Genomic DNA, 24,709 nt, shown 5'->3' with positions numbered 1-24,709 from the left:
CTCAGGCTGTCTGACACCAGCCCCCCCTTCTCCCCACTCTTATGATGTTTTACTGACAAAAGAACAAATTTGGCGGGAGGGAAACAAACCGGACAACTAACTGACTAGTACTTCGTAATTTTGTGAGAAATCTAAAGGAAAAGAAAAGTCCACTAGACTAGACTAATTTGTCCAATTACCAAGACACATTGAAGATTGGATTCATATTGTCACGTGAGCTTAAATTAGACATCAAACCCCCCTGGTTGGGACAATTTGCGGCTGTTGTTACGTTACTGCATGTGAAAGTGTTGCCCGCGCCCCCTATTCGATGAAACAATACGATGTCCCAAAAATAGACAAAGAAAGGAGATTGTTACAGAAGAAGGTGCATGAGTAAGAAACCAAAAAGGACAAGAGAAATTAAAGAAAAACCACCCCCAAAATGACGGCCCAATCACACGTGGAAAGCAAATCCCGTAGAAGCGGCTCTAACAAATGTCAACTTGAGAAGACATGCATTTCCCAGCGCCACCAATCAACGGCCACCAGCCACACCACCTCAACGGTAACGCCACGTCCAACGGCCACCCGGCCGCCAAGATGGAGCAGCTCTACGTAGTGCCGGACCAAGGGCCTTGTCCGCCCAACCGGACCCTTTTTGAGGCCTTTGAGTGGTACCTCCCGGCAGAACACAACCACTGGCGCCGGTTGGCCGACAAGATACCCAGCCTGGCCGCCCTGGGCGTCACCGACCTCTGGATCCCGCCCGCGAGTAAGGGTGCCTGGTACACTAGCAATGGCTACGACGTCTATGACCTATACGACCTCGGCGAGTTTGACCAACGGGGTGCGAGGCAGACCAAATGGGGATCCAAGGAAGAGTTGTTGGAGCTTGTGCACGTTGCCAATAGGCATGGCGTTAGGATTCTGTTTGATGCCGTGCTCAACCATATGACGGGTGCAGATCAGACAGAAACTGTCTTGGCTGTTAACGTTCACGCTAATGGTAGGTGCGGCAATGGGTGTTTGCCTGTGTTTTGTTCTTTTTTTGACAGCCGTTGAGATTACTAACCCACAAACGGCGTATATTTTAAATTCCGAGACCTAGACTAACCGCCCTGGGGTTCTTCTGTCAGATCGCCGCCAAGAAATAAGCAAGCCACACCAGATTGAGGCTTGGACCAAGTTCAACTTCCCAGGTAGAGGCGAAACGTATAGTCCGCTCAAATGGACCGCAGAGCATTTTACCGGGGTCGACTATGATCAGTCTTCCAAAGCTAACGGTATTTGGAAGTTTTGCGGCAAAGAATGGGCACGGGATGTGGATGGAGAGTTTGGAAATTATGATTTTCTGTAAGCTCCCAATTTTTTGTTGTTGTTTTGTTTTTTTCTTTTTTTATCACGTCGCAAACGTTTGGTTTCAACTGTCTCATACTCGACGACTCGCAGCATGTGCACAGATATCGACCACAGCCACCCCGACGTCCGGCGAAACTTTTTCCACTGGGTGCAATGGCTCGCGTCTCAGATGAAGCTGGGTGGTCTGCGCCTCGACGCCGTCAAGCACATCTCGGCGTCGTTTATGCGTGATTTTGTGAGCCTCATTCAAAACACCGTCGGACGGGATTGGCTCCTCCTCGGCGAGTATTGGAGTGGCGATGTTAAGGCCCTGCTTGGGTATCTCCAGCAGCTGGACTACCGAATATCGCTTGTCGATGTTCCTCTTGTTGAGAACTTCTCCCGCATCTCGCGTGGCGAGCAACCAGACTTGAGGAGAGTTTTTGAAAACACTTTGGCAGCCATAAAACCAAATAATGCAGTTGTAAGTCATGAGCCAACGCTCTGCCAATCTGATCATGCGGGGCGCATTGCTGATGACGTCTGATATTGTAGACATTTGTGGTCAATCATGATACAGTAAGCTTTAGCCAAAAATATAAAATCGGAGAAACTATATGCTAACATCAATCAAAAAGCAAACCGGACAAACCCTAGAAGTAAATGCCACCCCCTTTTCGGTGATCCGCTCGGAACAATCCGCTGACAAAACCCCCCCTAAACAGACACCAGTAGAGCCCTTCTTCATCCCCATCGCCTACGCCATGATCCTCCTGCGCGCCAACCACGGCACGCCCTGCGTCTTCTGGTGCGACCTGTACGGCACGCTCCTCCCGTCGCGGCCGCACCAGGCCCCGCTCGGCGGCCTCCTCACCGCCCGCCTGATGCTGGCCCGCAAGCTGTGGGCGTACGGCACCGAGGCGGCCTACTTCTCCGGCAAGGGCGGCGAGACGTGCGTCGGCTTCACGCGGTTCGGACACCCGGCGCGCTCCGGCGGTGCGGGCCTGGCCGTCGTGGCAAACACGGGCTTTGAGCGCGCCGTCAGGCGCATGTGCGTCGGGTCGAGGCATGCGGGAGAGCGCTGGACGGATCTTCTTCGGCAGGCCTGGGGCGTTGTGGCTATTGATGCTGCCGGGTATGGAGACTTTCCCGTCGGGCCCAGGGGGGTTAGTGTTTGGGTTCATGAGGCGGCCGAGGGGAGGGAGGTGGTGGATAGGTTGAGTTCATTATGAGCTAGACTTACTCTTTTAGGAATATCATACATGTAAAACTAGGTTTCATTAATTTTGTGTTGAGCATATTGTCTAATACGGCTGTTGTTTTTCAATTAAACTTGCGTTAATATTTGTTCGATATTGTCACCAGATCGAAGAAACCCAATTTAACTACGTAATTCCAATAATCACCTTAATTGTGAACCGTTGGTTGATAAAAATATTACCATGGTTCATGTTAGTAATATCACGTCAGCGACATAATTAGCTTTAGCACACTAGGGTAACATATCCGGTGATAGTCATTGTGCCTACCCACGCCGTGACTCGTCCGATCGGTCGGGCTTGGCTCACGGCCGATTCCGACTTCCATCCGAGTGAGGACCGGATCCGCTCAGTCCTCTGAGACACGACGATCTATTCTATAAGCAGTATTGTATGGCCAAGCGTAAGTCCCTACCCATGTTTTCGTGCTCTGTGAGACTTGGTACAAGCTTAATGTAGAAATTGTCCGAGATCACGATCAACCGTGACAAGAATCGGTGGGTTTCCAGAACCGGCGATGGCTTGTACTTTCTTCAGCCCACCACCAACTTTTCTTAAACTTTGTTATGTTGCGGGAAGACAAGGGAGATTAAATCTTGGCTAGATCTGGGGAACACTGTGTGCTCAACCAAGAACATGAGAAATCCGTGGAAAATAAATTTGTCTTGGAAAAGCTTGGTGTTGACCCCCTTTCTCACTACAGCCCTACCACTGCCAAGACCAAATATATACGGTTTAGTTCACATTAAGTTTCAAATGAGAGTAAAAACACAGATCTTGGAGACTTGGGTCTATAAAATAAATTGATGTGTACTCCTTCACTAGGAATGATTAGTAGCACATAATTTCCGTGTATAGAAAGCTAGCATACCCGGGCGAAATTATGTACAGACTTTTACCACTGCCAAGCTGTTTCATTGCACTTTGGTTACATTTCCATCGCATGGACAGTCAGACTATGTGTAGTCATGAGGATATTCCTATTGATGGTGTGCTTGGAGGCGATATCATAACTAAGTTGGTATTCATTACCCTAAATGTGGAACAATGGTCGCAGGCGCCCTCCAACACCCGCAGGTGTAGATGTTACTTTGCTTTCTTGGACCACGGCCGTCAAGATAAAACACACGAGCATGATTTTGCAGCCTCTATTAATATGTTGCGGTTGAACGCAACCCAATGAAGAAACCTAGGACCTACAGAACCACTGCTTCGAATCAGAACTGCAGACATCCACAATGAAAATTTCTTAACCATTGGTCAAACTGGGGGGACTCCTGCCGGCATTCGAGACCTCGGACTCTCTCTTGCCGCCACCAGCATCCTCTCGATGGCTAGTATTGCCAGTTCTACCGGAGTTGCAGAGCCGCGAACGTCGTGCACTTGCAAGCCGATCAGCCCAAACTTTCTCCGCAACAAGTTCCGCAACTCGATGCTCACGAGGGAATCCACGCCAAGTTGTTTCATGGATACATTCACGTCTACCTCACCGGTCTCGCTCTGCATCATGAACCCTCCTAGAATGATTGCAATCTGGTGCGCCAAAAGACCGGCTGCCTCCTCGGTGATGGAGATGGGGACGTCGCCGCCTTGTGCACAGCACTGAAGAAGCTCTCTCAGCCGACTCGAGTCGTCGCTGCGCGAATCGGCCGCAGTTTGGGTGGCGCCGACATGATGCGGAAGCAGTCGTGGATCCCTCGTCCAGCCAGAGCGGTCTGTCGCTCTTCGCATCTTGGCCACCGAGCCCAATCCGATGGCAACCTGCCCAAAACTGACAAACGAGCCATCGTCGCCGCCGTTCACAACGTTGCTGCTCTGCAGTATCGCCAGCTCCAAAGTATCCAGCAGCTCCTGCTCGTGCAGACAATGCAGCGCCTCGGCCCGGAGGGCAGCCAGCCGCCTCCTGTCCCTGCTCAGCACCCCGACGTCCTCCATGAGGCCGATGTCGATGACGGAGCAGGCGAGCCCGCGGCCTCTTCGGAACTGCGCAAACGCGTCGAGGAAGCTGTTGGCGGCCGCGTAGTTGGCCTGCCGGATCTGCCCGCCCAGCCCGTTTAGAGAGCTGAAAAGGACAAAGAAGTCGGGTGGTGCGTGGCCGGATCGCTCCTGGTGGTCTGCAAGCGCGTGGTGGATGTTCCACACCCCCTTGACCTTGGGGTCGATCACGGTATGCCACTGCGAGAAGGTCATGTCGGCGAGTGCTTCGTCCTGGAGTACCATTGCGGAATGTATGATCCCGGCGATTGGGGGCTCCGATGCCGTGGCTACCATGGCGTCCACGTCGTCCATGTTATCGACACTGCCGGAGATGGCTTGTATGCGGCAGGACATGGCGGCAAACTCGGTGCTGATTTCGGGGTGGGAGTCGAGATAGGACTCGGCAGATCGCGAAAAGAAGACAATGTGGCTTGCTCCTCGCTCGACAAGGAGCCTGGCAGATGAAAGACCCAACCCTCCAAGGCCGCCCACAATCACATATGTTCTGTCAGATGGAAGGGAGGCTTGGCGTTTGTTCTGGCTCGAGGCTCTTGGTGTAGGCGTTGACAGGGTCGAGTTGTTGATGACCTCGTCAGTGTTGAGCCTCTTGATCGATAGCCCCTCAATGTTGTTGGACCTGTTGGTATTCTCCTCTTGCTTGATGGACAACTCTCGCGATATGTTGACTTTTCTAAACCTGGGGATCCTGACCTCCCCTTGGTAAAAGACATATTCACAATCCAAGTCCACGGCCTCCGCAACAGGCATCGCGGCTTCCCGAGTGCTTGTGCCAAAGCGATAGTCAAGCACCTTGGCAACGGCGTGCCATGCATCGTCACCAAAAGCCTGCAACTCGACCGTGACCAAATCAACCCCAGTTTCACGCCTAGCGCTGCGCAGAAACCCCAGCGCGAGGGAGTACTGGGGGTCCTCGCAACCGATTTGTGAAAGGCCAGTGACCCACAACATCTTGGCGGTCTCGTCGCCGGCGGTGTCTTGAAGGGAGAGGATAGAGTTCTTGATCATCACCCACTTGTCGGCAGTCATTTCGTTGAAGAAGGACTGCTCTTCTAAATCAAGCAGGCTGACAACCGGTTGACTGGTTGGGAGAAGCTGGCCTGGTGAGAACCAGTCCAAATCATAGCTTTGGGAGTCGTTGCCATGGGTAGCTATATGATGTGCTGCCTCGACGACTGTTGGGTGACTGGTATCATATGCTAGAAGGCTAAGTCTTTTCTTCGGACCTTGAACGCCTTTTATCAATGGGCCTTCCACACTTGTAACTTCGTTGACTTGTCGCTCAAGGCACGAGTCTGCGGACAGATTGTACTTTTGACTGGCTTGGAGTTCTGACAAAATATCATCATTGAGATGATTCCAGTCGTAAAGTCTGGCGCCGTGGAATGGCACTTCGGGTCCGTTGCTGTCACAACAGCCGGGGGATCCGTTTATCAAGAGACGGCCATGTGGATGCAGTAGCTTTTTGACATTATCCAAGACATTGTGCTGCAACTCTGTGGCTCCTGATGAGGTTGATATTATTGCTCGAGGCTCGGCAATCACAAGATCGCACGACGACTGGTTCAAAACTGTCTCTGGCCAGCTGCCCTGCGATAGGTCCAGCCAAATAACCTGCAGTCCTGAAATTTCACCCCCAACAAACCTTTTGGTGGCCATGCACGCATCTTCAGTGTCACAGGCGATGATATATGTACCATAACGCCGGGCTTGGGTTCCGTGTTGTCCTAGACTGTTCAATATGGTGTTGGTGGTCTTGCCTTCAGCACCTGAACAAATTTCCAGGATGGTCATGTTGGGATTCTTGTGGCCAAGCAGGTCAAGAATTCCCGCAATGCCGAAGCCTGCCGAATTTTCATGGTTCCCTGGCTGGCGGAGAACAGCACGGGAAAGGTCTACATCGGCTTTCCATTCCAGAACGTGTCCGGCATGGGGATCTTGGTCTTCCGTAGACATTCCAATGCTCATTGGCGCCACTTCAAGCCCTCGGATGTGGAAAGCGACCTTGTCGTTGCAGATTCCCGTGACTTCACTAGTCTGATGCGAAGCAGTGCGGCATTCTGCCCTGACTTGGAGATCAGCTTGATCATCGCAGACGCCGACGTATAGCTCCTTGATCGACTTGGGAACCGCAACGCTGTCGAACTTTCTCTGCAGTCCATGGCAGGCTGCAATGATAGAGACGTGCAGGCTGGAGTCTAGAACAGTAGGATGGATTGCTGGGTAGTACAGTTTTCTCTCTTCAGGGGCACACCATGTGTTTACTGTGCCGATCGCTCGCATCTCGCCAACATCTGAGCTGGCTCGCATCAATCTCTGAAATATGGGACCGTACTCGAGGCCGTAGCGCTTCCAGGTCTGATAAAAGCCTTGTGGATCCACGGCCCGCGGCAATTGCTGCGAAGACGCCTGGACATAGTGTGTCGGAGGCATGTCTATCGCACACCCCAGTCGACACCTTCCTGTGACGTGTGTCACCCATTGATTATTGTTGCCGCTGAGCGACGATATGGAAAACATAAACCATTTGTCTCCGGCGCTTGAAGTTACCTTGAGGTCACAAGGCATCATTGTCGTCACCACTTCGACGCTCTCGCCACTTAGAACCAGCGGCTCGACAAACTCCAAATCCTGCATCGAAAGGCCAAGCTGCAGATCAGAAGAGCCCAGAAGCCCACTCGTCAGCCGCCTCAGAGCCTCCCCAGCCATGACGATGTAAGCAGCCGCGGGGAAGACGGCATCGCCCATGACGACATGGTCTCGCAGCCACGGGACGTCTTCGATCTGCAGCCTGCACCTCCACGACGGGCATGCATCCCCCGTCTCGACGACGCGCGAGCCGAGGATCTCGTGGTGACCAAACTTGGCGCGGCGCAGATCGCGGGAAATCCGGGGCTCCGTCCAGTGCTCCCTGCCGGGCTCGTAATGCCACTTGTAGGTTGGGAGATCTGCGAGACGCCGCCCTATGGGGTTGATGGCGGCAAAGTTGATGTCCACCCCGGCCAGCCAGAGGTTGCCTGCTGTTTCGCGGAGGCATGCCGTGGCGTCGTGGCGGTTGCGGATCAACGTGGGGATGTAGCGTACTGTTGTGTTCGGTCCCAGCTCGGATTGGATTATCTGGCGAATGGGGCCTGCAAAGGCGGAATGTGGTCCTATCTCGACAAAAATGGGCGGTGTATCAAAGCCCCCCAGCAGTGATCGGACGGCGCCATCAAACAAAACTGGCGAGACCATGTTCTTAATGTAATGAGCAGTCGAGACCTCGGCAATGCATGTGGTAGTCACCGATGAGTAAAAGGGGACTTTTAATGGCCGATAACCAGAGCGAATACCGTCGACGCCGCTGACACGGGCATAAAACTCGGGCATAACAGTCCACATGTGATTAGCGTAGTGGTAGGCAGACTCGACATCAAGCCTCCTGCACAGCACTCCCGCCGGGCCCCTCGCTACAATATCCGCCATGACACCGGGCAAAACATCCGCCTCGCCAGAGAGTGTGACGCTGCTCGGCGAATTCTCACAGGCCACTATGACTCCAGGTTTGAGGAAGCCTCCGCGTTCGATGTCGGCCTTTCCCATCCCCACCGCCGCCATGCCACCGCTGTGCGCGGCCCTGAGCAGAGGCTTGAACCCACCGCGGTGGTAGGCCAGTAGAAAGGCATCTTCGGCCGTCAGGGCCCCGGCGGCATATGCGGCTGGTGTCTCGCCGGAGCTGTGCCCGACGACGGCTGAGGGTTGGACGCCCCACGAGCGTAGAAGGTCGACCAGGGCGATTTGGAGAGCTGCGAGGACGGGTTGGGAGTATTGGGCTTCGGAGAGCCGGCTCTCGGATATGGGTTTGGAAATCTCCCCTGGGTGGTTTTAACTTTTCAGTGAACTGACGGGTGCAAGAAGTTAAGATGACTGCTCTACTTACCTCTTAGGGTCCAGTTTGGCGGCTTGGACAAACTCTTCAGAACGCGTTCGAGGTGGTCGATGCGCCGACGAACCACGGGTTCTTTCTCCATAAGCTCTGCACCCATCTGCGCCCACTGGGCACCTTGGCCTGTGAACACCCAGACCACGCGCGGAGGTTTCGAGCCTAGTGTCGTTAGAGCTGTCGAAGCATCTTGGCCCTGATAGGCTATCTCCAGCCCCCCAGCATCTCGACCTTCTCCAAGCACAGCGAAAGCTCGGTGGCTGTGGGAAATCCTTCCAAGGCACAATGTATGAGCAACATCTATCAAAGGTGCACGCCCCGAATTGATGTACATCTCGGTTGCATCTACCACCTTCCTGAGAGCAGCTGGATGTTTGGCAGAGAAGATAAGTAGACGCGGTACGGAGCTGTCGGTACTGCTTGGGTTGCGCTCGGGACGGTCTTGTACCCCGGCACATGCGGCGGATTCGAGAATTACGTGGGCGTTTGTGCCTGCAATCCCAAAACTGTTAATAGACACGCGTTCCCTGCGATCTGCAGGCCACTCAAGGGCTTGAGTTGGCACCGTGAGCTTGGCGGCTTTCCAAGGGACTATTGAGACGTGTTAGACTTTGTCACGCGTACTTGATGCCATCATGCTGCTTTTACTTGGAAAGACTTACTCGACGGATTGGGAGTTTCAAAATTTATGTTTGGCGGTATCGTTTTGGCCTCGAGTGCCAGAACCATCTTCAAAATGCTAGAGATTCCAGATGCACCTTCACCATGGCCAAGATTTGGTTTGACCTGTTTGTAGTTGCAACCAGTCGGTGATTAGCCTCAGTTATAAACTGAATATTGAAGAGCTTTCGTCAAACTTACGGATCCAATGATTGTTCCTTTGTCTCCCCATATCTGCGCCACGGCGGCGGCCTCGAGCGGATCGCCGACCTTGATTGATGCAAATCCGTCAGTCAACCCAACCGATACAGAATAGAACAGCAGTCTGAAATTACCTTGGTCCCAGTAGCATGACATTCGACCATTGCCGTGCTCTCCAAATCATGGATCCCAGCCATGGCATAAGCCCTCCTCATGGTTCGTTCCTGGCTTGCCGAGTCTGGTACTGTGATTCCTCCCAAAGCACCCCTGCCATCGTTAGATACACAGGTCGCGCGTATTACGGCCCTGATCGGATCGCCGTCTCGTACAGCCTCGGCGAGGGGTTTTATGTAGATGGCTGAGATGGCCTCCCCGCGTAGGAAGCCATCCCCCGCGGCGTCAAAGCTCCGGCACTCACCCGAGGGCGAGAGAACCCCGTGCTCAGTCATGACGGACCATTCAGATGGCGATATGGAAAGGTTGACGCCGGCAACGATTGCAGCGTTGCAGTTTCCGCTGTTTATATCTTGGCATGCTAGGTGCAGGGCGACAAGGGAAGAGGAACAAGCTGTGCGGACGACCATGCTGTTATAATTCGTTAGCTCTCAAACATGATAGGAACTTTGATAGAATAACTGACCTTGGCCCCCTGAGATCGAACTCGTAGGATACCCTATTCGCAATAATATAGTCCCCCGACACTTCTGGTCTGACAGACTTGGCGCGCTGCCTATCCAACATGGCCATGTTGTCCCACTCATCACCCATCTGCCCAACATAGACTCCCACATCAGTACCCCTCCAGCCCGTCTCGCCCGCCGTCTCAAACGCCTCATGTACAACCTCTAGCAGCAACCTCTGTCGCGGGTCCATCATCTCGGCCTCTTGTCTGCTCAGAGAGGAGAAGAAGCTAGTGTCGAGACGACGCAGCGTTTCGTCGGCCAGAAAGTGCCCATGACGACTGGTGACGTTGTGCCAGGCGTCCATGTCGAACCGGCTCTTGGGGATAGGCGTGCGTGTCGTTCGCCCGTTGACGAGAAGGTCCCAGTAAGACTCTGCGTCATGAATACCACCTGGTAGACGCATTCCCATGCCGACTATAGCAATGGGAGAGAATGAGGGATGGGGTGAAGGGGCCATGTTGGCTGTGGATCCGGCGGGAGGCAGACCATCTAAGCTTGCTGAAGATGTGGATGTTGGGGTTTGCATGCCAGTCATAGAGCTTGCCACCTCGCTGTCGTCGTAATATTCTGTGTGCTCCATCTTGTTGAGTCTTTGGCTTGATGGAACTGAACTGCACAAACGGCCGTAAGAAGCGCCAGTTAAACCTGAAAATTAAAATAAAAATAAAATGTTTTACAGCTCAGTTTGCTACCAACATAGATAATTGCTGATTTGTATTTTCTAATATTTGGCCGCGTGGAAATCAGATGAATCACAACACCACACGTTCTGGCCTCCACACCAAGCGAGGACTGCGCCCGACATCTGCAGCAATCACAGAAGATCATGGTCAGGCTCCTGTCAATAAAATCGACAACGTCTTACATGGAGGCAACCAGTAGCGGTCGCTTCTGCCCGAGTAAGCACCAACTAAATCTTGGCGGTATCCAAGTTCGGCGTGACGCTCCATCCAAAATGCTGGGCATCCAATTTTGGGGGCTAACTCTCCTGAGGATGGAACCATATTGGAGTCAGGGACCATCAATCTTCGTATCTCCCTGCGAAGCCATCCTTTCGCAGATTCCGAATACGCTGTCACCACGGTTTTCAATAGAAAATGTCGCGGACGGAGACGGGTTGTTGTCACACGCATACTCGCGAATTAAGGGTACAGTTTATAATCCTAAACTGCTATTACCAAAACTGTGCGAAAGGTAAATGCTGCCCAAATTTATAGCGCAATTGCCAAACCCATTTTGGACCTTCGGTTAAAATTAAACCTACCAAACTCCGGTATATTTTAAACTGGGCAAAATTTGTCCCTATTCGGCCTCTCCGTATTCCACAGTCTGGTTTTTCTGTTGGTTTATTTTTGTTAGCTTCGAACTTTCCAAAATCTCAACATTACAAAACTTGCCTATTATACTTACGAAAGCCCACGTGAATAATAAACTACCTGTTTCAAGCTTGCAAAACTCTACTAACTATACCTATTAATTCATATAAAGTCTACCTGACTCGAATCATGTATGATTTAAATATATAGGTTCGAAGTAGGGTTGTTAAACACGAGATTTACGATTTTCAAGTTAAACGTAGGGTTGGGGTTATTCACCGTATACCAGGTAGTTTACCCGCCCTCTGCCCGCCAGCTAAACCTGTTATTTTAGCTGAATGGAAAACTCGATTGGACATGCGGGTAAAATAAATTTCTTTCGCCATAGCCTAACCTCCAGTACCTGTATCCGAGGCGATACTAGTTCTAAATTTGTGTTAGTAACGTATCTTGATTTGGTGTGGACAACGCCTTGGCTCGTCGAGATTTACATGTTTAACTCAAAGTCTTATTTGAATCTCTTGCCATTAAGTGATGCATAAACTGCCTATAATTGCCAGTTCAAAGTCCGTCAGTCCCTTTACCATTGCGAGTTGTCCCTGGCTGGGGCTTGCATCTGCCTAAAATCCCCAGACAGCTCGGGTGCGTTGGGAACGCATTAAAATGCTTTATTACAATTAAATTCCTCGAAGAGGGGCTGCAAATTCCGAAAGACCATCGGCCGGGCTGACAATGGGACATGCGGCTCAAATTTCAATACGGGATAGTATCCTTGGCTAACTTGGTTAGGGAACAAACCCAAGGGTCGGCTAGTGTTGTGCTGCTGGCCATTTTGCCAAGCCAGAGTTATGGGGCCCTGCAAGCCCTTCAGAAGTATCACAAGCACACTGGCCCAGTACAACTTGAGGAAACGGATCCATATCAGATTCTTATTTCGTTCCACTACGGCCAATCAACTCAACAAGAACGGGGGCTAGAGGTTACGCAATTGGCTCGCTTATGTTGGCGGACCATTGATGGTTGAGATGATTTGGCCCCTTTTCTTTCCCCACCTCTTTTTCGTCCTCTCCGTACACACCCTTCTTGTTCCATTTTCTGTGTACAGTACAGCAAACCGTCTTGTACATTTTTCGCCGCCTTTCCACGCGTTAGTTCTCTAAGTTTGGTTCAATAATAACTTTATTTGCTAAGCATTCTTCCTGCACATGAGTTCCGTGCGGGAGATGGATTGTCAATGCCTAGGATTTCACCCACCAATGATTTATAATCCAGATGCCAAAAATCAGCGGTGACGAGGGGTCCATCAGAATGGACTGTCTCGAGGAGCACCATCACACACCTTTGAGCTCAGAAGATTCCACCCGCATTCTCATTTTATCCCCGTCTCTGAGGAAGGAAGCGCCGATACAATGCAACCTACAAGAACTGTCATTGTCGAAACCAGAAACAAAGTACGAGGCCGTATCGTACGTCTGGGGATCGCCACAAGGCACCATGCCAATCGTGTGTGATGGAAAACGACTACTCGTTACGCCAAATTGCCTCAACGCCCTGATTCATCTTCGACGCCGGTTTCGAGCGAGGACGTTGTGGATTGATGCCATTTGTATCGATCAAGGTCGAGATGATGTCAGCATCCGAGAGCGCAACCTGCAAATCCCGCGCATGGGCGAAATTTACCGTGATTCGTCGCGCGTTGTCATTTGGCTTGATCTAACAAATATCAATCAGGCGAAGATATTCAACTGGGTCCGATGGGAAAGGCTCCACTACAACCACCTGGTAAAGTTTGTGGGAAAGCCTCTATTGGGACCTTTGGTAGTGTGTCTAGGCAGTACGTGACACGCATTGAAGTCACCCTCAAGATACCATGTTAGCAAAAGCTAACAGCACTGCCCGCATAGTTGGAGTATATCCTGAATCTATGAGCAAAAAAACAGCCGCGGACCTACAAGAATTATCTCACAATCCATGGTTCTTCAGGGTTTGGACAATCCAGGAAACAGCGTTTGCCAGAAGAGCTGTAGTTCAAGGCACACATGGCACAGCTCAATGGAAGCAAGTCTCCGGATCGTTAAGGACTTGGATGACGTCCAACAGCTGGCAGAACGTGATGGAGCCTCGTATTGCAGCAAGCGAGTTATGCTCCTCCAAATCCATTCATATTTGGACGCTGACAACGCTACTCCGTCATATTCCGCATTTGCAATGTCAAGTAGATCATGACAAAATCTTTGGTCTTTATGCCATTCTAAACAAATGGCTGCATATGCCCGACCCTGACTATAACAAACCGATTCAAGAGGTTTTCCAAGCCGTTGCCGAATCTTGCATCATTGGTTTTGGATCACTTGCCTTGTTATGGATGACCTTACCTTCGAGATCGACCATGGGCCTGCCCTCCTGGGTACCGGATTGGCTGCCGAGCCCTGCTGGTCCCTCAAATGTTGATACCACGGGTACTTTTGGCTTGGTGTTTGGCGCCCAAGTGCGTATATGGATAGCCGGTGGACACCCAGGAGATGTTAAACGAGATTTCGGCGCCGGAATAAAAATCTCTGGCCGCAAGCTACAAATCCCAGCCAAGCGCTTGGGCAAAATCAAATCGTGTATTTCATACATCCCTCTAGCATCTGGAGACCTTTCTGATCGCAAGCAGCAAGCCAAATTCGACAACGTCTGCCGGAGATGGTGCAACTCAGTCAGGCTCAACTGGCCAGAAAACGCGGGCGAAATTCTTCAAACGATGATAAGATGCACCTCCGGTAGTACGGGGACTGAGAAGGAATGGCAGCTTTTCGCTTGGTACCACATGGTTTTGTACCCGGACGCGAAAAGGGCCGCAAGAAAATTTGAAGATTTGTCTCATTCCGATCACCATCTCCAACGATTGCGCGCTCGCTACATCGGAAAACCGGTATCGCGGGTTCTCAACGGCCTCAACGGCCTCGCTAGGACACACGCTGCATTTCATAAAGAAGCAAGGCTCGGGGCGCATTACGCCTTTATTAAACTCGACAATGGTCTCCACGGGCGAGCGCACTACTCTTGTCTGGAAGGTGATGAAGTTCATCTTCTGCCGGGAGTCAGCTTTCCCATGATACTTCGACGGCAGGAAGACGGGTTTCGGGTGGTAGCTCCGGCCTATATTGTGGGGGCAATGAAAGGCGAGTTTTGGCCTGAAGACAAGAGCGGCCTCGAAACAATTGTTCTAGTCTGAGACGAAGTCTTTGAGCGGTCTTTGCTGGCACATTGCTACTGTTCAAAGAACTTACTTGCGCCCTACCTAGGTAGTTTAAGGGCATCGGCAGTTCAAGTTCGGATATACGTGGCACGTTGAGTGTTGTAATTCGTGTAAGGGTGCAGATATTTCAGTGCAGGAAAACACTAAATCACAAATCATCGCCCTGTTGGGAAAGGAAATACGTCCGTACCTCGTATTAAAATTTAATTATACAAAAGATAGTGCGAAAATAGTGGAGAAAAGTAGCAAGAAATAACCTTGCAACAATTTTAAAGAAGAATTTAAGGTAGGTTGTATACGTGGTAGCCCACTCAATATGCGCCCCCTGGGGGGTATGGAGTATAACTGTATGTACCAGTAATTATTCGCACTGGAGGAGGCCCAGTTGGTAGCAATTTGTTGTTTTGTTGTAGTCAAATAACCACACCGTTTATTAGTCACGACTAGTTACGACTGAACATAATTGATTACAGGCTAACTGCACCTTCAATAAATGGGGCAATCTTGGCATTTGGATTGGGGGCCACAGATGGCAACCGATGTGTGTCACACCAGTCTGTTATCTCTACCAAGCTCGTCTTAGGCAACGTCAGCCCTATTGAATATAGCCCAGGCAGGCTACAGCTAGACTTACCGTGTCCAGAAATAAGCTCAAGACCCAAACGACTATCCCCGCCAATCCTCATGGGGAAATATTTGCTGCTTGGCATTACAAAAGGCCAACCCCCAAATGGATTTGGTTGACGCATTCTTGTGGACCAGCTTTCGCAACTACAGGATTTTTCACACATCCTGCCATGCAACCCCCTTTCCCTCGACTCGTCGGCTAAATCGTTTTCAGCCCCAAAAAGTCCGATAAACTTCAACACCATTGGTTGGTGCTGAAATATTGGCAACTGCAAGTGGTTAGGAACAAGGCCAAACATACTCTTTCACATTCCACCGCGTGACCTCGGACTTCCCCTAGGCCAAGACAAAAGCCCCCAGCAGGAATTACTGCGCCCCTTTTTTGCCAAGGATGGCAGGGTCGAATAGGAGACTTTGCATGGTAGATAAGACCGAGCGGCTGAGTATGAGTGACGTTGCGTGATTCCAAGGTTGACTCTTCGCTTATAAATGCGTAATAGAAGTATATAGCCGAAAATCCCGAGAATCTCAACCTTACGCAGTGCCGTTACCTAGCCCCTGACCCAGCTTGTTTGCCTTTGCGTCATGGAGTCCATGTCTACAGATCTAGTCGCCTACCACGCCAAGGCCAACCCAAAAGCCCTCGCCGCTCTTGACATAGCAACGGCACGCTGTTGGTCCTACAGTCAACTCCACGATGATATCAACAAGGCTTCTGCAGCCCTCACTGCGTATGGAGTTCAGCAGGGCGACCGTGTTGCGGTGTTGGCGGCCAACAGCATCTTCGTCGTCATCCTGCAGCAAGCACTGATGCGGCAGGGCGCAATCATGGTCCCCCTGAACTGGAGACTTTCGGCCTCCGAGATCGGTTCCCTGGCTGAGGACTGTTCGCCGAGGCTTCTCTTATGGGATGCCACTCTGGGTCTTGCCTGGAAAGATTTCGAGCCCCATTTTCCAGCGACTTGCCAACGTCTGGATTTGCAAGATTTCGTCACGGCACTCGACCAGTCGACTTTGTATCCCTCCCCACCACAACAGCACAAGGCACACGCCAGCACCAGACTGCCAAACAGAACGGCCGCCATAGTCTACACCTCTGGCACGTCAGGAAGACCCAAAGGCGTCAACATCACACCGCACAACATGCTCGCCACGGCCATCAACTTCACCGTCCTGGGCGAGGTTGAACCCACGTCGGTGCTGTTGTGCGACGTGCCCCTGTTCCACCTGATCGGGCTCGCCGTGTGCGTCTGGAGCATGCTCCTCCGCGGCGGCACCATCGTCATGTCGCCGCGCTTTGATCCTGCTTCCACCAACGACCGCCTCTCGACCATCATGGACGGGGTCGGAGGGAGGATGGTGACGCACTACTTTTGCGTGCCACAGATGGCCGACTCCCTGACCAGGGCGGCCAACTTCCGGCCGGAGAAGTGGCTGGGGCTCAAGGCGCTCTTTACGGGTGGTGCTCCCAACCCGCCTGCGAGGATCCACTGGTGGCTTGATAGAGGGGTAAAGATGGTGAATGGGTACGGGGCGACGGAGGCGGGGCATTTTTTCGGGATGCCGCTTGATGAGGACATTATTAAGCGAAAGGCAGGCTCTGTAGGGCTTGCGGGGCCGATGACGGACGTGGAGATCGTAGACCCGGAGACAGGAGTGCCTGTTCTCCCAGGCGAGCCTGGGGAGATTGTTGCGTCTGGTATGAGTGTCACTTTTGGGTACTGGGGTCATGTGGATCGAGAAGGAGGTCTCGAGGTTGTGAAGCATGGGTCGGGCCGAGGGGCAGAAGTCCACTGGTACCGTACAGGTGATATCGGTCAACAAGATGAGGACGGTTTCGTGTACATCATCGGCCGTCGCAAGGACATCTTCATCACTGGGGGTGAGAGCGTCGCGCCCAGTGAGGTGGAGACGGTATTGATGCAGCATCCACAGGTGGCAGAGGCTGCCGTTGTTGGTGTTCCAGATCCAACATGGGGAGAGGTGGGATACGCATGGATTGTGCTGGAGCAAGGTGTCGAAGAGCAATCTCGTGTGTCACCAGAAGAGCTCATATCACATTGCGAAGGGGTGATAGGGAGGTATAAGATCCCGAAGCATTTTAGATATACTGAAAGTCTACCACGGACAGGGTCTGGAAAGATTATGAAGCATGTGTTGAAGAAGAAACTCGAATCAGAGGGGTTTGGGAGGCAAACGAGGGAGAAAGAGAACAATTAGATGGAAGAAACACATATTGATCAAGACATCAACTGGACTTGGACCTTGCATGAGAACCTCGGAGACGCTATAATGGTTTTAAATGCCCTAGTGTGCTTGCTTAAATCTATAAGGACCAACAGGTCACTGCAAAAAAGTTGCAGCACTTGGAAACATGATGTGTTCAACCCCCTCCGTCAAGGCTTAACCATTTGAAGCTTTTCTCAGGATGTCAAGGGTGTACTACTACTAGCTTGACAGGCATGCACGGCCTCGCTGGATCGTCCGCTTAATTCATAATCTTGTCAGCATCACCAGAGATACTAATTAAGGCGTACACACTGATGGAAGTACTTACTTGGGTTCTCAGGCGGTGAGTATCGAAACTCATGTCGTTCCCCAGACGCAGACCGCACACAAATGTGTCCGCCCGGCTCGCTACCACGAGCACTCAAGACAAGCTCGGTCTGGACCTCGTCTGTATCCGGATTGCATCCGTATGCCACGTCATAAACAGCCCGGGGATCACCACGCTCTGTCATGAACATCTTGGTTGTATTGTCTTCCGGAGTGTACTGGCTCAAAGTTTTGTTAATCGATGCAATATTCTACCAGCCAGCCTGAATGCCTAACTTGCCAAACGAACTGAAAAGTGTACCTCTCCGTTGATTACCGCGCGGATCGTTGGAACCACAGTGGCCAGAGTAATAACTCCATCGACGAGGGTAAGGGAGTCGCTGGAATTACCAGCAGGTGCAAGGTAAAGATGCTTGTCACCACCACCGGCCTCCCACAGGTTCATGAGCCGGTTGTGGATGATGGGGAAGTCGGGATTCTGAACCTGGATTGCAAAGCCCTCGTTTATGGTTGTGGGTAGCGTTCCAGGAGGGAGCTCACAACTAGTGACCGTTGCTGCAGCGACGGCAACCAGGATGAGTAGAGTGGTCATATTTGAGGTCACTGCCAAAAGAATATGACCTGTCTTGACGGTTGAAGTAATGGAGAAAGCTGCCTGCCATGCTCATGAGTTCCAAAAGGTTTGCCTTTCCGGCTGCTTATGTAGGTAGGTAGACAGTAGACAGTTTACGCGGCGATATACTGCCGATTTCGTCTTTTGCAATCTCTTTGTGCCGCACATGCTACATTGATGCAACCTTCTTTGCATGCCAAGGTAAAGGATACGAAGCTTTTTCTGCGTGCAACATGCATGGACGGGAAACACCATGCGGGGGACACATGAATATCCCCCTCATTAGTTGCAGTGTGTCTAGCAAGAACTTGAGAAAGGCATTGTGAGATTAATTAGCTCAAATTTAACCAAGGTACTTGCAATCAGGAAATGGAGAAATTGCATCCAAGTGGTTGACGTTGTTCTCTGGAAAGCCCGAAATGTGCATCCAAGACCAAAAGAGTGTAGGTAGACACGGCGTTGGGACTTGACGTCCAATAACTTGATTCTACCGTCCTATTCAGTCGATGTCTGTTTGCGTTATCTGTTCTCTGCAATCTTGGACTGAGCGCCACAGGGCAGATGGCGCAGTTATGTGGCTTTGCCTTTCTTGACAGTTACCCAAGGGAGAGAGGGTACCTAATGACGCACACTATTTTATCCTGCTCCTAACGCTGACTCAGCGCTCGCTGTCATGTGATGACTCGATCTATCGGATTATCTAATGCGACACCTAAGGTACTACTCTGCATGACAGCTGTACCACCCGCAAAGGGTGTCGCGTTCCGAACAACCTATCCACTAAAGGTGGGGCGGACAGCCATTGTCGTTGCTCTTTGCTGCCTGCGCTGTCGACGGATTTTCGAACAACCCTGCATGTTAATCACGGGGAACAAGTCTTGCCGAGCTGCAGGTAGGTACCGTAGCTACGGAAATACTAATGTATGCTGTTCCTAGAAATGAATCGAACTGGTACGTACCATCCAGGCCGCGGATCGGGCTATAGTGCGACTTGTTGATCCGAAACTTGATCTGTATCTGATGCGAGTTAATTATGCTGGCTGACTGTAGAATGACCTGGGAAAGTGGGGGACAAAAAAGAAGGGACCGCAAAATTTGGTGAATGACCACCCAAAACTACCAAAAAAAAAACCCTACTCACGATGTTTTTTTTAACAACGCGTAACTTATTACACAAAACGGCCTTTTACAAATTGAAAAAGTCATCACCTTGAATATCGACATTTTTCTATATTGTCAATTTTCTGCATTTTATTTCCCCAACTTTCGGTAGTTACCTGCAGAAGCTGCTTGCAGTCTATTTTTTTGTCCCCCACTTGCTGGCCACCTCAAGCGATGCGAATGCCCCCGCAATCGCATCCACTGTGGTCGGAGAAACGGCGGTTCCCCGCCTGGACCATGCGCCATCTGTTTCCTCTGTGCTCATTTTATTTATTTTTAACAAGGTAACTAACTTTAGGGACTTGGCAAGCTTGTACACTGACTGTGTATTGATTTCGTACCTTATCTTTGTTTCTTAATTTACTTCTTTATCTCCTTCTTTTTCCCCTTCTTTTTTCCCTTCTTTTTTCATGTCCTTTCATTCCTTTCTCGTGGCTGTTTTGTTAGGTGGTACCGTCAAGTAACCGTGCTGCTATGTGCCCCACAGGAACCCAATTTGCAGGTAGGTAAGTAGTCAAATCGACCTGAGACATTATTACTACCACTACTACTCAGATCATAACAAACACGCGTGCCTGCCTGTACCTTGCCCAGATCAATTCAAACAGCATACAACCCTCCATGCTTCCCATCCAGCTTACCCTCCGCCTGCAGCTTCAACACGGCCTCCTTGAGGCGACGTACCACGTCGGCCGGGTAACCAGGGTCGAGGGGACTCAGTGTCGACTTTGCGCTGTCGATTTTGACCCAGGGGATCTTTCTTCCGGCAGGCGATGAGGCTGCTTCGTCCTCGTCATCCGGACCGTACCCCAACGACGCCCGTAGCTTTTGCACCATCTCGTCCGTGTAGGCTCCTCCCAGCAGCAACGCGGCGGGAGGATTTGACTCGGGCTCCCATTTTCCTGGGGCGACGACCGAGTTGTTTAAAGGGCTTGGTCGCTCGCCGTTGAGCAGCAAAGGCAATTCATTTTCCACGTGCTCAACCAGGGTGAAGTGGACGACTGGAAGCAAGTTAGCACATGAAAGGTTGGAGAGACTAGACGTTGAGAGGAAAAAAAAAGGAAAAAAAAAAAAGAAAACAAGAACATGGTAGAAATATTTCTTGTCCAAATTGAAGGGGCCTACCGGTCAATTCGGGCAACAGTGTCGTGCACACAGGCTGACCAACGCGTTCAGACTGGCCAGTTGTCAGGACCGGGATTGAGTTTGTCGTGGTCGCCATTTCTGTTAATTTACAGATGGGTATGTTGACGTTGAATGAATGACTAGAGCTGCCATGTAGGTTCAGGACCCTGAAAACGGAAGCCCCCTTTTCTCTAGATCGGTGCAACAGACGGTTTGGTTTGGTCAGATGATGGTGGAGCTCCAAGCGAACTATTTGGAGCTTCACAGCACCCCCAAATATGTGCGCAGGTCAAGGTACCATATAGGTAGGTTATTTTTTACTTGTTACTTTTATCGTGTCACCAAGCCCCGGCTAGCTCTAAATTGCAGCCAGACTGGATACGTCGGTCATATTTGTACCACATCACAAGCCCAAGTCCGCTCTGCCCACTTTACCCACTTAGGCTAGAACTTGTCAGGCCCCACGCTCAGCTTATGCAAGTTGGTTTTGTCAGCCTAAGAAAGCTTGGCTCCTCTCGCGATCGCGAATGTTAATAACACCACCTACAAGAAATAAGAAAGAGCTGGTTTATCTCGATTGAAAAAAGATGTTGCCAGCAAATCATCCCACGGCGAATGCAACGACATGACATATCCCCTTGAGATGCGGGGGATTAGCGGATCATTCCCTTGGGTCCACCTCAATCGCAACTCTATTTTTGAGCGCGCCGCCGCAAATTTGAGATGCGACGAATTTGTACCAGGCACAGCCTAGTAACTTTGACGATCATACTCTTCTCTCCTTTTCAATTGCATGGATGGCCCCTTGCATAACCATGTATTCTGATCGCATCAATCCATGCGAAGTAACTGAAAATGATATGGAGAGCAGAATTGATGGCAAGACCAAATAACCAGACTCAACTGCGCTGGAGAAAGTGGCCTACCTTGAAATTAGGCCACATACCTAGGTATTTTATGCGAAAACTCTCTGGGTTGATTAAATCGATTGTGAACCATGATCCAGGCTCTATGTTAAAATTAACTATGCTTTAGGTACAGCGCTAGATTTGGCACCCAACTCTCCACCGCGTAATATTTTTGATCGGTCTGATGTACACACACATCAACCGTGGATGAAGTCCCGATGGTGGCTCGAAAAAGTAACTAGAAATCATTCCTGTAACCATCTCCAATCCTCTCCGTCGATGTTTTGTTTCTCTTGCAAATCTTGCGCAGAGACAAAGGCAAAGGTTTGATAAAGGTTCGCACCATTGCTTCTAGAACCAGAAAAAGATTTGCAGCTGCAGCGTATCGTGTTTTTGGTGTCGAACTATCAATCGCCAAAACCCCAAGGGTCCAAGAGTTTCACAGTCCTAAGGTAGCACTGTAAGTCGAGAATTGCCACGAAGCCAGGCCAGGCACGGGGGTAAACCTAGACAGCAAAGAGCCAGAGAGACGACACTTTTGGCAGCTCCAATTTTTAACACTTGATGCTTTGAGCCAGCGAAACATAGTTATATCCGCACGGTACCCATCCACATCCATAATTACTAGGCCATTCCAACGCCCCCAGTCCGCCAACCGCCTGTCAATGCCATGTCTCATTGCCAGGCAAAATGCCCATTTTTGGTGGCAGAGCGGAGCTCAATGTTTCCTTTGTACTCCACATTCAAGGGTAGATAATCCGTCATTCCAAAAACGGAACTGCAGTGATCAAGCAGTTTGTGTGCCAAGCCAGGTCCTGTACGAAAGTATCATGAAACTCTGCTATACCATGCATCTTAATCAGGCACCAAGCGTGATATTACATATTAACCTTAGTTTTCTTCAGTTGTTGGCCACAATGTTGAACGTATAAATAAGAGAGCTGCAGACCTGCAAGTAGCCCATTCGTCTTGTCTCTCATCATCATCATCATCATCATCATCTCCTCATTCACCAACTTTAAACCATCATACTACCCGCTGCGCGGCACTTCACTTCAGCTTTACACCCACGCAATAGATCCCACTCACCAGCAAACATGCGTACTCCCAGCTTTGCTCAACTCCTTATCTCGGCGCTTGGTGCCTCGACACTCGCCCACAGCCTTGAGCTGTCATCCACACGCATCTTGACTGTACGTTTTAGACCGGTCCCCCAAACTACTTGGATGATGACCGGCCTCTGAACAGTCACACAGACCCCGAGCTAACACATTTCCCCAACGTCGCAGGGTGCCATCGTCTTGCTCGCCGGGCATGCCCAGGCCGCACCGCAATTCTTTGATTGCTCCCTCGACTCAAACCAAATTGGCTGCAAGCGCGACGTTGCCAAGCAGCCCGAGGTGGTTGCTCGTTCTCCCGAACCCGAGCCGCAATTCTTCGATTGCTCCCTCGACTCAAACCAAATTGGCTGCAAACGCGACGTTGCCAAGCAGCCCGAGGTGGTTGCTCGTTCTCCCGAACCCGAGCCGCAATTCTTCGATTGCTCCCTCGATTCGGAACAACTTGGCTGCCGCAAAAAGCGTGATCTCGCCAGGCGTAAAGAGCTCGCCCCCCGCACGCCTGAGCCTCAGTTTTTCGATTGCTCCCTCGATTCAAACCAAATTGGCTGCAAGCGTGACGTTGCCAAACAGCCCGAGGTGGTTACCCGCTCTCCCGAACCCGAGCCGCAATTTTTCGATTGCTCCCTCGATTCAAACCAAATTGGCTGCAAACGCGACGTTGCCAAACAGCCCAAGGTGGTTGCTCGTTCTCCCGCCCCGGAGCCTGAGCCGCAGTTCTTCGATTGCTCCCTCGACTCAAACCAAATTGGCTGCAAGCGCGACGTTGCCAAGCAGCCCGAGGTGGTTGCCCGCTCTCCCGCCCCGGAGCCCAAGCCTCAGTTCTTTGATTGCTCCCTCGACTCGAACCAAATTGGCTGCTAGATAGCCCGAGTATAAACTCCACTGGGAGGAGGTGTTTTATTTTTAACGGTCATGAGAGAGAGAGAGTGTGTGTGCTGTCTTTTGCATGAGGAGATTTGTGGCAGTGTGCACTTAAATCCTTGTTACCATTTTAGCTTTTTAACTTTGATAATCAATGCAACTAGATGTTGAGCAATTCCTTTGATCGGTGCATCTGAGAGTTACAGACCTCTTGCAGTTTCCTTTCATTCTTTACCCGGATTTGTTCCGCTCGCTTTTGTTACATGCACAAGGCAGGTGTGGCAACAAGCAGATGTGCCGCACATAAGGCCTGCCAAAACCCGAAAAGCTTGGGGGCCCGGCCCGGCCCATTAACCCATGGGACTGGGATGGGGGCCCGTAAGGGCCCATAGGTTTTCTTGGCGGGTTAATAGGGGCCCGCGGGCTCGCGGGCTTGGCCCGAATTGGGTAACCCGCGGGTTTTATATAAATTTAAAATTTACGAAAAAATTATTGGAAAAAATAAAATATTTATATATTTAATTAAATAAAATAACGCAAATTTTAAAAAATTATAATTATTTTTTATAATTATTTTATATTATATTAAATTATTAAATTAAAATAAAACGTATTATTATTTTTTTTAAATATAATAATAAATTAATTTTTTTTTTATTTTAATCGGATTTGGCGTTATTATTAAAAAATTTTTCGTTATCGTTAAAAATTTTTTTAATAATATAAAAAATAAAATTGAATAATTTAAACGGCGAAATATTTAATTTATTTTTTTTTTGGACCGGAAATAAATTTTTAACCGAAAATTTAAAATTAAATTTGGAAATCTTTTCCGGGATAATACGTTATTTAATAATAAAAATTTTATTATTTATTTTTCCGTTTATTTACGGGTATTATATAATAAAAAATTATAATAATTTTTAATTAAAAAATTTATTTATATTAAAACGGGCGGTTTATTTTTTTTTTGGGTTTGGGATTATTTATAACGGATATAATATTATAAAATATAAATTTAAATTATATATTAACGTACGGGTACGTTTAATTATTTATAATATTAAAAATAAATTTAACGAAATTTATATTTTTAATTTGGATAATAATACGGCGAACGTATATAATATAAAAATT

The 24,709-nt window shown here is 50.0% G+C and overlaps 7 protein-coding genes across 7 annotated transcripts; 4 read left to right on the top strand and 3 right to left on the bottom strand.

Annotated features, from left to right (window-relative positions):
- Nucleotides 1-495: 495 nt before the first annotated feature.
- Nucleotides 496-2,552, top strand: PgNI_11076 (uncharacterized protein; the record flags this gene model as incomplete). The annotated part of the gene is made up of 4 exons (XM_031131050.1): nucleotides 496-988; nucleotides 1,119-1,335; nucleotides 1,432-1,804; nucleotides 1,959-2,552. The coding sequence occupies 4 exons, from the start codon at nucleotides 496-498 to the stop codon at nucleotides 2,550-2,552; spliced, it is 1,677 nt and encodes a 558-aa protein (XP_030979699.1).
- A 1,032-nt stretch (nucleotides 2,553-3,584) lies between these two features.
- PgNI_11075 (uncharacterized protein) lies at nucleotides 3,585-10,703 on the bottom strand. Its single transcript, XM_031131049.1, has 6 exons — nucleotides 9,998-10,703; nucleotides 9,492-9,942; nucleotides 9,358-9,426; nucleotides 9,159-9,282; nucleotides 8,494-9,087; nucleotides 3,585-8,428 (listed from the first exon to the last, which is right to left on the bottom strand). The coding sequence occupies exons 1-6, from the start codon at nucleotides 10,618-10,620 to the stop codon at nucleotides 3,840-3,842; spliced, it is 6,450 nt and encodes a 2,149-aa protein (XP_030979698.1). The 5' UTR covers nucleotides 10,621-10,703; the 3' UTR covers nucleotides 3,585-3,839.
- A 1,925-nt stretch (nucleotides 10,704-12,628) lies between these two features.
- Nucleotides 12,629-14,576, top strand: PgNI_11074 (uncharacterized protein; the record flags this gene model as incomplete). The annotated part of the gene is made up of 2 exons (XM_031131048.1): nucleotides 12,629-13,143; nucleotides 13,247-14,576. 2 exons carry the CDS (start codon nucleotides 12,629-12,631, stop codon nucleotides 14,574-14,576), a joined length of 1,845 nt encoding a protein of 614 aa, XP_030979697.1.
- Nucleotides 14,577-15,812: 1,236 nt separating this feature from the next.
- PgNI_11073 (uncharacterized protein) lies at nucleotides 15,813-17,447 on the top strand (the record flags this gene model as incomplete). The annotated part of the gene is made up of 1 exon (XM_031131047.1): nucleotides 15,813-17,447. The coding sequence occupies one exon, from the start codon at nucleotides 15,813-15,815 to the stop codon at nucleotides 17,445-17,447; it is 1,635 nt and encodes a 544-aa protein (XP_030979704.1).
- Nucleotides 17,448-17,512: 65 nt separating this feature from the next.
- PgNI_11072 (uncharacterized protein) lies at nucleotides 17,513-18,499 on the bottom strand. The gene is made up of 3 exons (XM_031131046.1): nucleotides 18,085-18,499; nucleotides 17,785-18,001; nucleotides 17,513-17,714 (listed from the first exon to the last, which is right to left on the bottom strand). Exons 1-3 carry the CDS (start codon nucleotides 18,373-18,375, stop codon nucleotides 17,659-17,661), a joined length of 564 nt encoding a protein of 187 aa, XP_030979703.1. The 5' UTR covers nucleotides 18,376-18,499; the 3' UTR covers nucleotides 17,513-17,658.
- A 1,385-nt stretch (nucleotides 18,500-19,884) lies between these two features.
- PgNI_11071 (uncharacterized protein) lies at nucleotides 19,885-21,035 on the bottom strand. Its single transcript, XM_031131045.1, has 2 exons — nucleotides 20,683-21,035; nucleotides 19,885-20,558 (listed from the first exon to the last, which is right to left on the bottom strand). The coding sequence occupies exons 1-2, from the start codon at nucleotides 20,777-20,779 to the stop codon at nucleotides 20,158-20,160; spliced, it is 498 nt and encodes a 165-aa protein (XP_030979702.1). The 5' UTR covers nucleotides 20,780-21,035; the 3' UTR covers nucleotides 19,885-20,157.
- Nucleotides 21,036-22,569: 1,534 nt separating this feature from the next.
- Nucleotides 22,570-23,572, top strand: PgNI_11070 (uncharacterized protein; the record flags this gene model as incomplete). Its single annotated transcript, XM_031131044.1, has 2 exons — nucleotides 22,570-22,783; nucleotides 22,880-23,572. Exons 1-2 carry the CDS (start codon nucleotides 22,688-22,690, stop codon nucleotides 23,570-23,572), a joined length of 789 nt encoding a protein of 262 aa, XP_030979701.1. The 5' UTR covers nucleotides 22,570-22,687.
- Nucleotides 23,573-24,709: the final 1,137 nt, after the last annotated feature.

The sequence above is a fragment of the Pyricularia grisea genome, chromosome VII (assembly GCF_004355905.1).
Source record: "Pyricularia grisea strain NI907 chromosome VII, whole genome shotgun sequence".
Lineage (NCBI taxonomy): Eukaryota > Fungi > Ascomycota > Sordariomycetes > Magnaporthales > Pyriculariaceae > Pyricularia > Pyricularia grisea.
The sequence above is the reverse complement of the archived record's forward strand: the minus strand, read 5'-3'. Positions and strand labels throughout refer to the sequence as shown.

Bases quoted from the DNA above. Each gene is read 5' to 3' on its own strand.
- PgNI_11075 (XM_031131049.1), bottom strand. From the start codon at position 10,620: ATGGAGCACACAGAATATTACGACGACAGCGAGGTGGCAAGCTCTATG. The intron at 9,283-9,357 runs GTAAGTTTGACG...AACTACAAACAG, and splicing joins AAGGAACAATCATTGGATCC to GTCAAACCAAATCTTGGCCA. The intron at 8,429-8,493 runs GTAAGTAGAGCA...AAAACCACCCAG, and splicing joins GCCAAACTGGACCCTAAGAG to GGGAGATTTCCAAACCCATA.
- PgNI_11072 (XM_031131046.1), bottom strand. From the start codon at position 18,375: ATGACCACTCTACTCATCCTGGTTGCCGTCGCTGCAGCAACGGTCACT. The intron at 18,002-18,084 runs GTACACTTTTCA...ACTTTGAGCCAG, and splicing joins GCGCGGTAATCAACGGAGAG to TACACTCCGGAAGACAATAC. The intron at 17,715-17,784 runs GTAAGTACTTCC...TTATGAATTAAG, and splicing joins CTCACCGCCTGAGAACCCAA to CGGACGATCCAGCGAGGCCG.
- PgNI_11071 (XM_031131045.1), bottom strand. From the start codon at position 20,779: ATGGCGACCACGACAAACTCAATCCCGGTCCTGACAACTGGCCAGTCT. The intron at 20,559-20,682 runs GTAGGCCCCTTC...ACTTGCTTCCAG, and splicing joins ACTGTTGCCCGAATTGACCG to TCGTCCACTTCACCCTGGTT.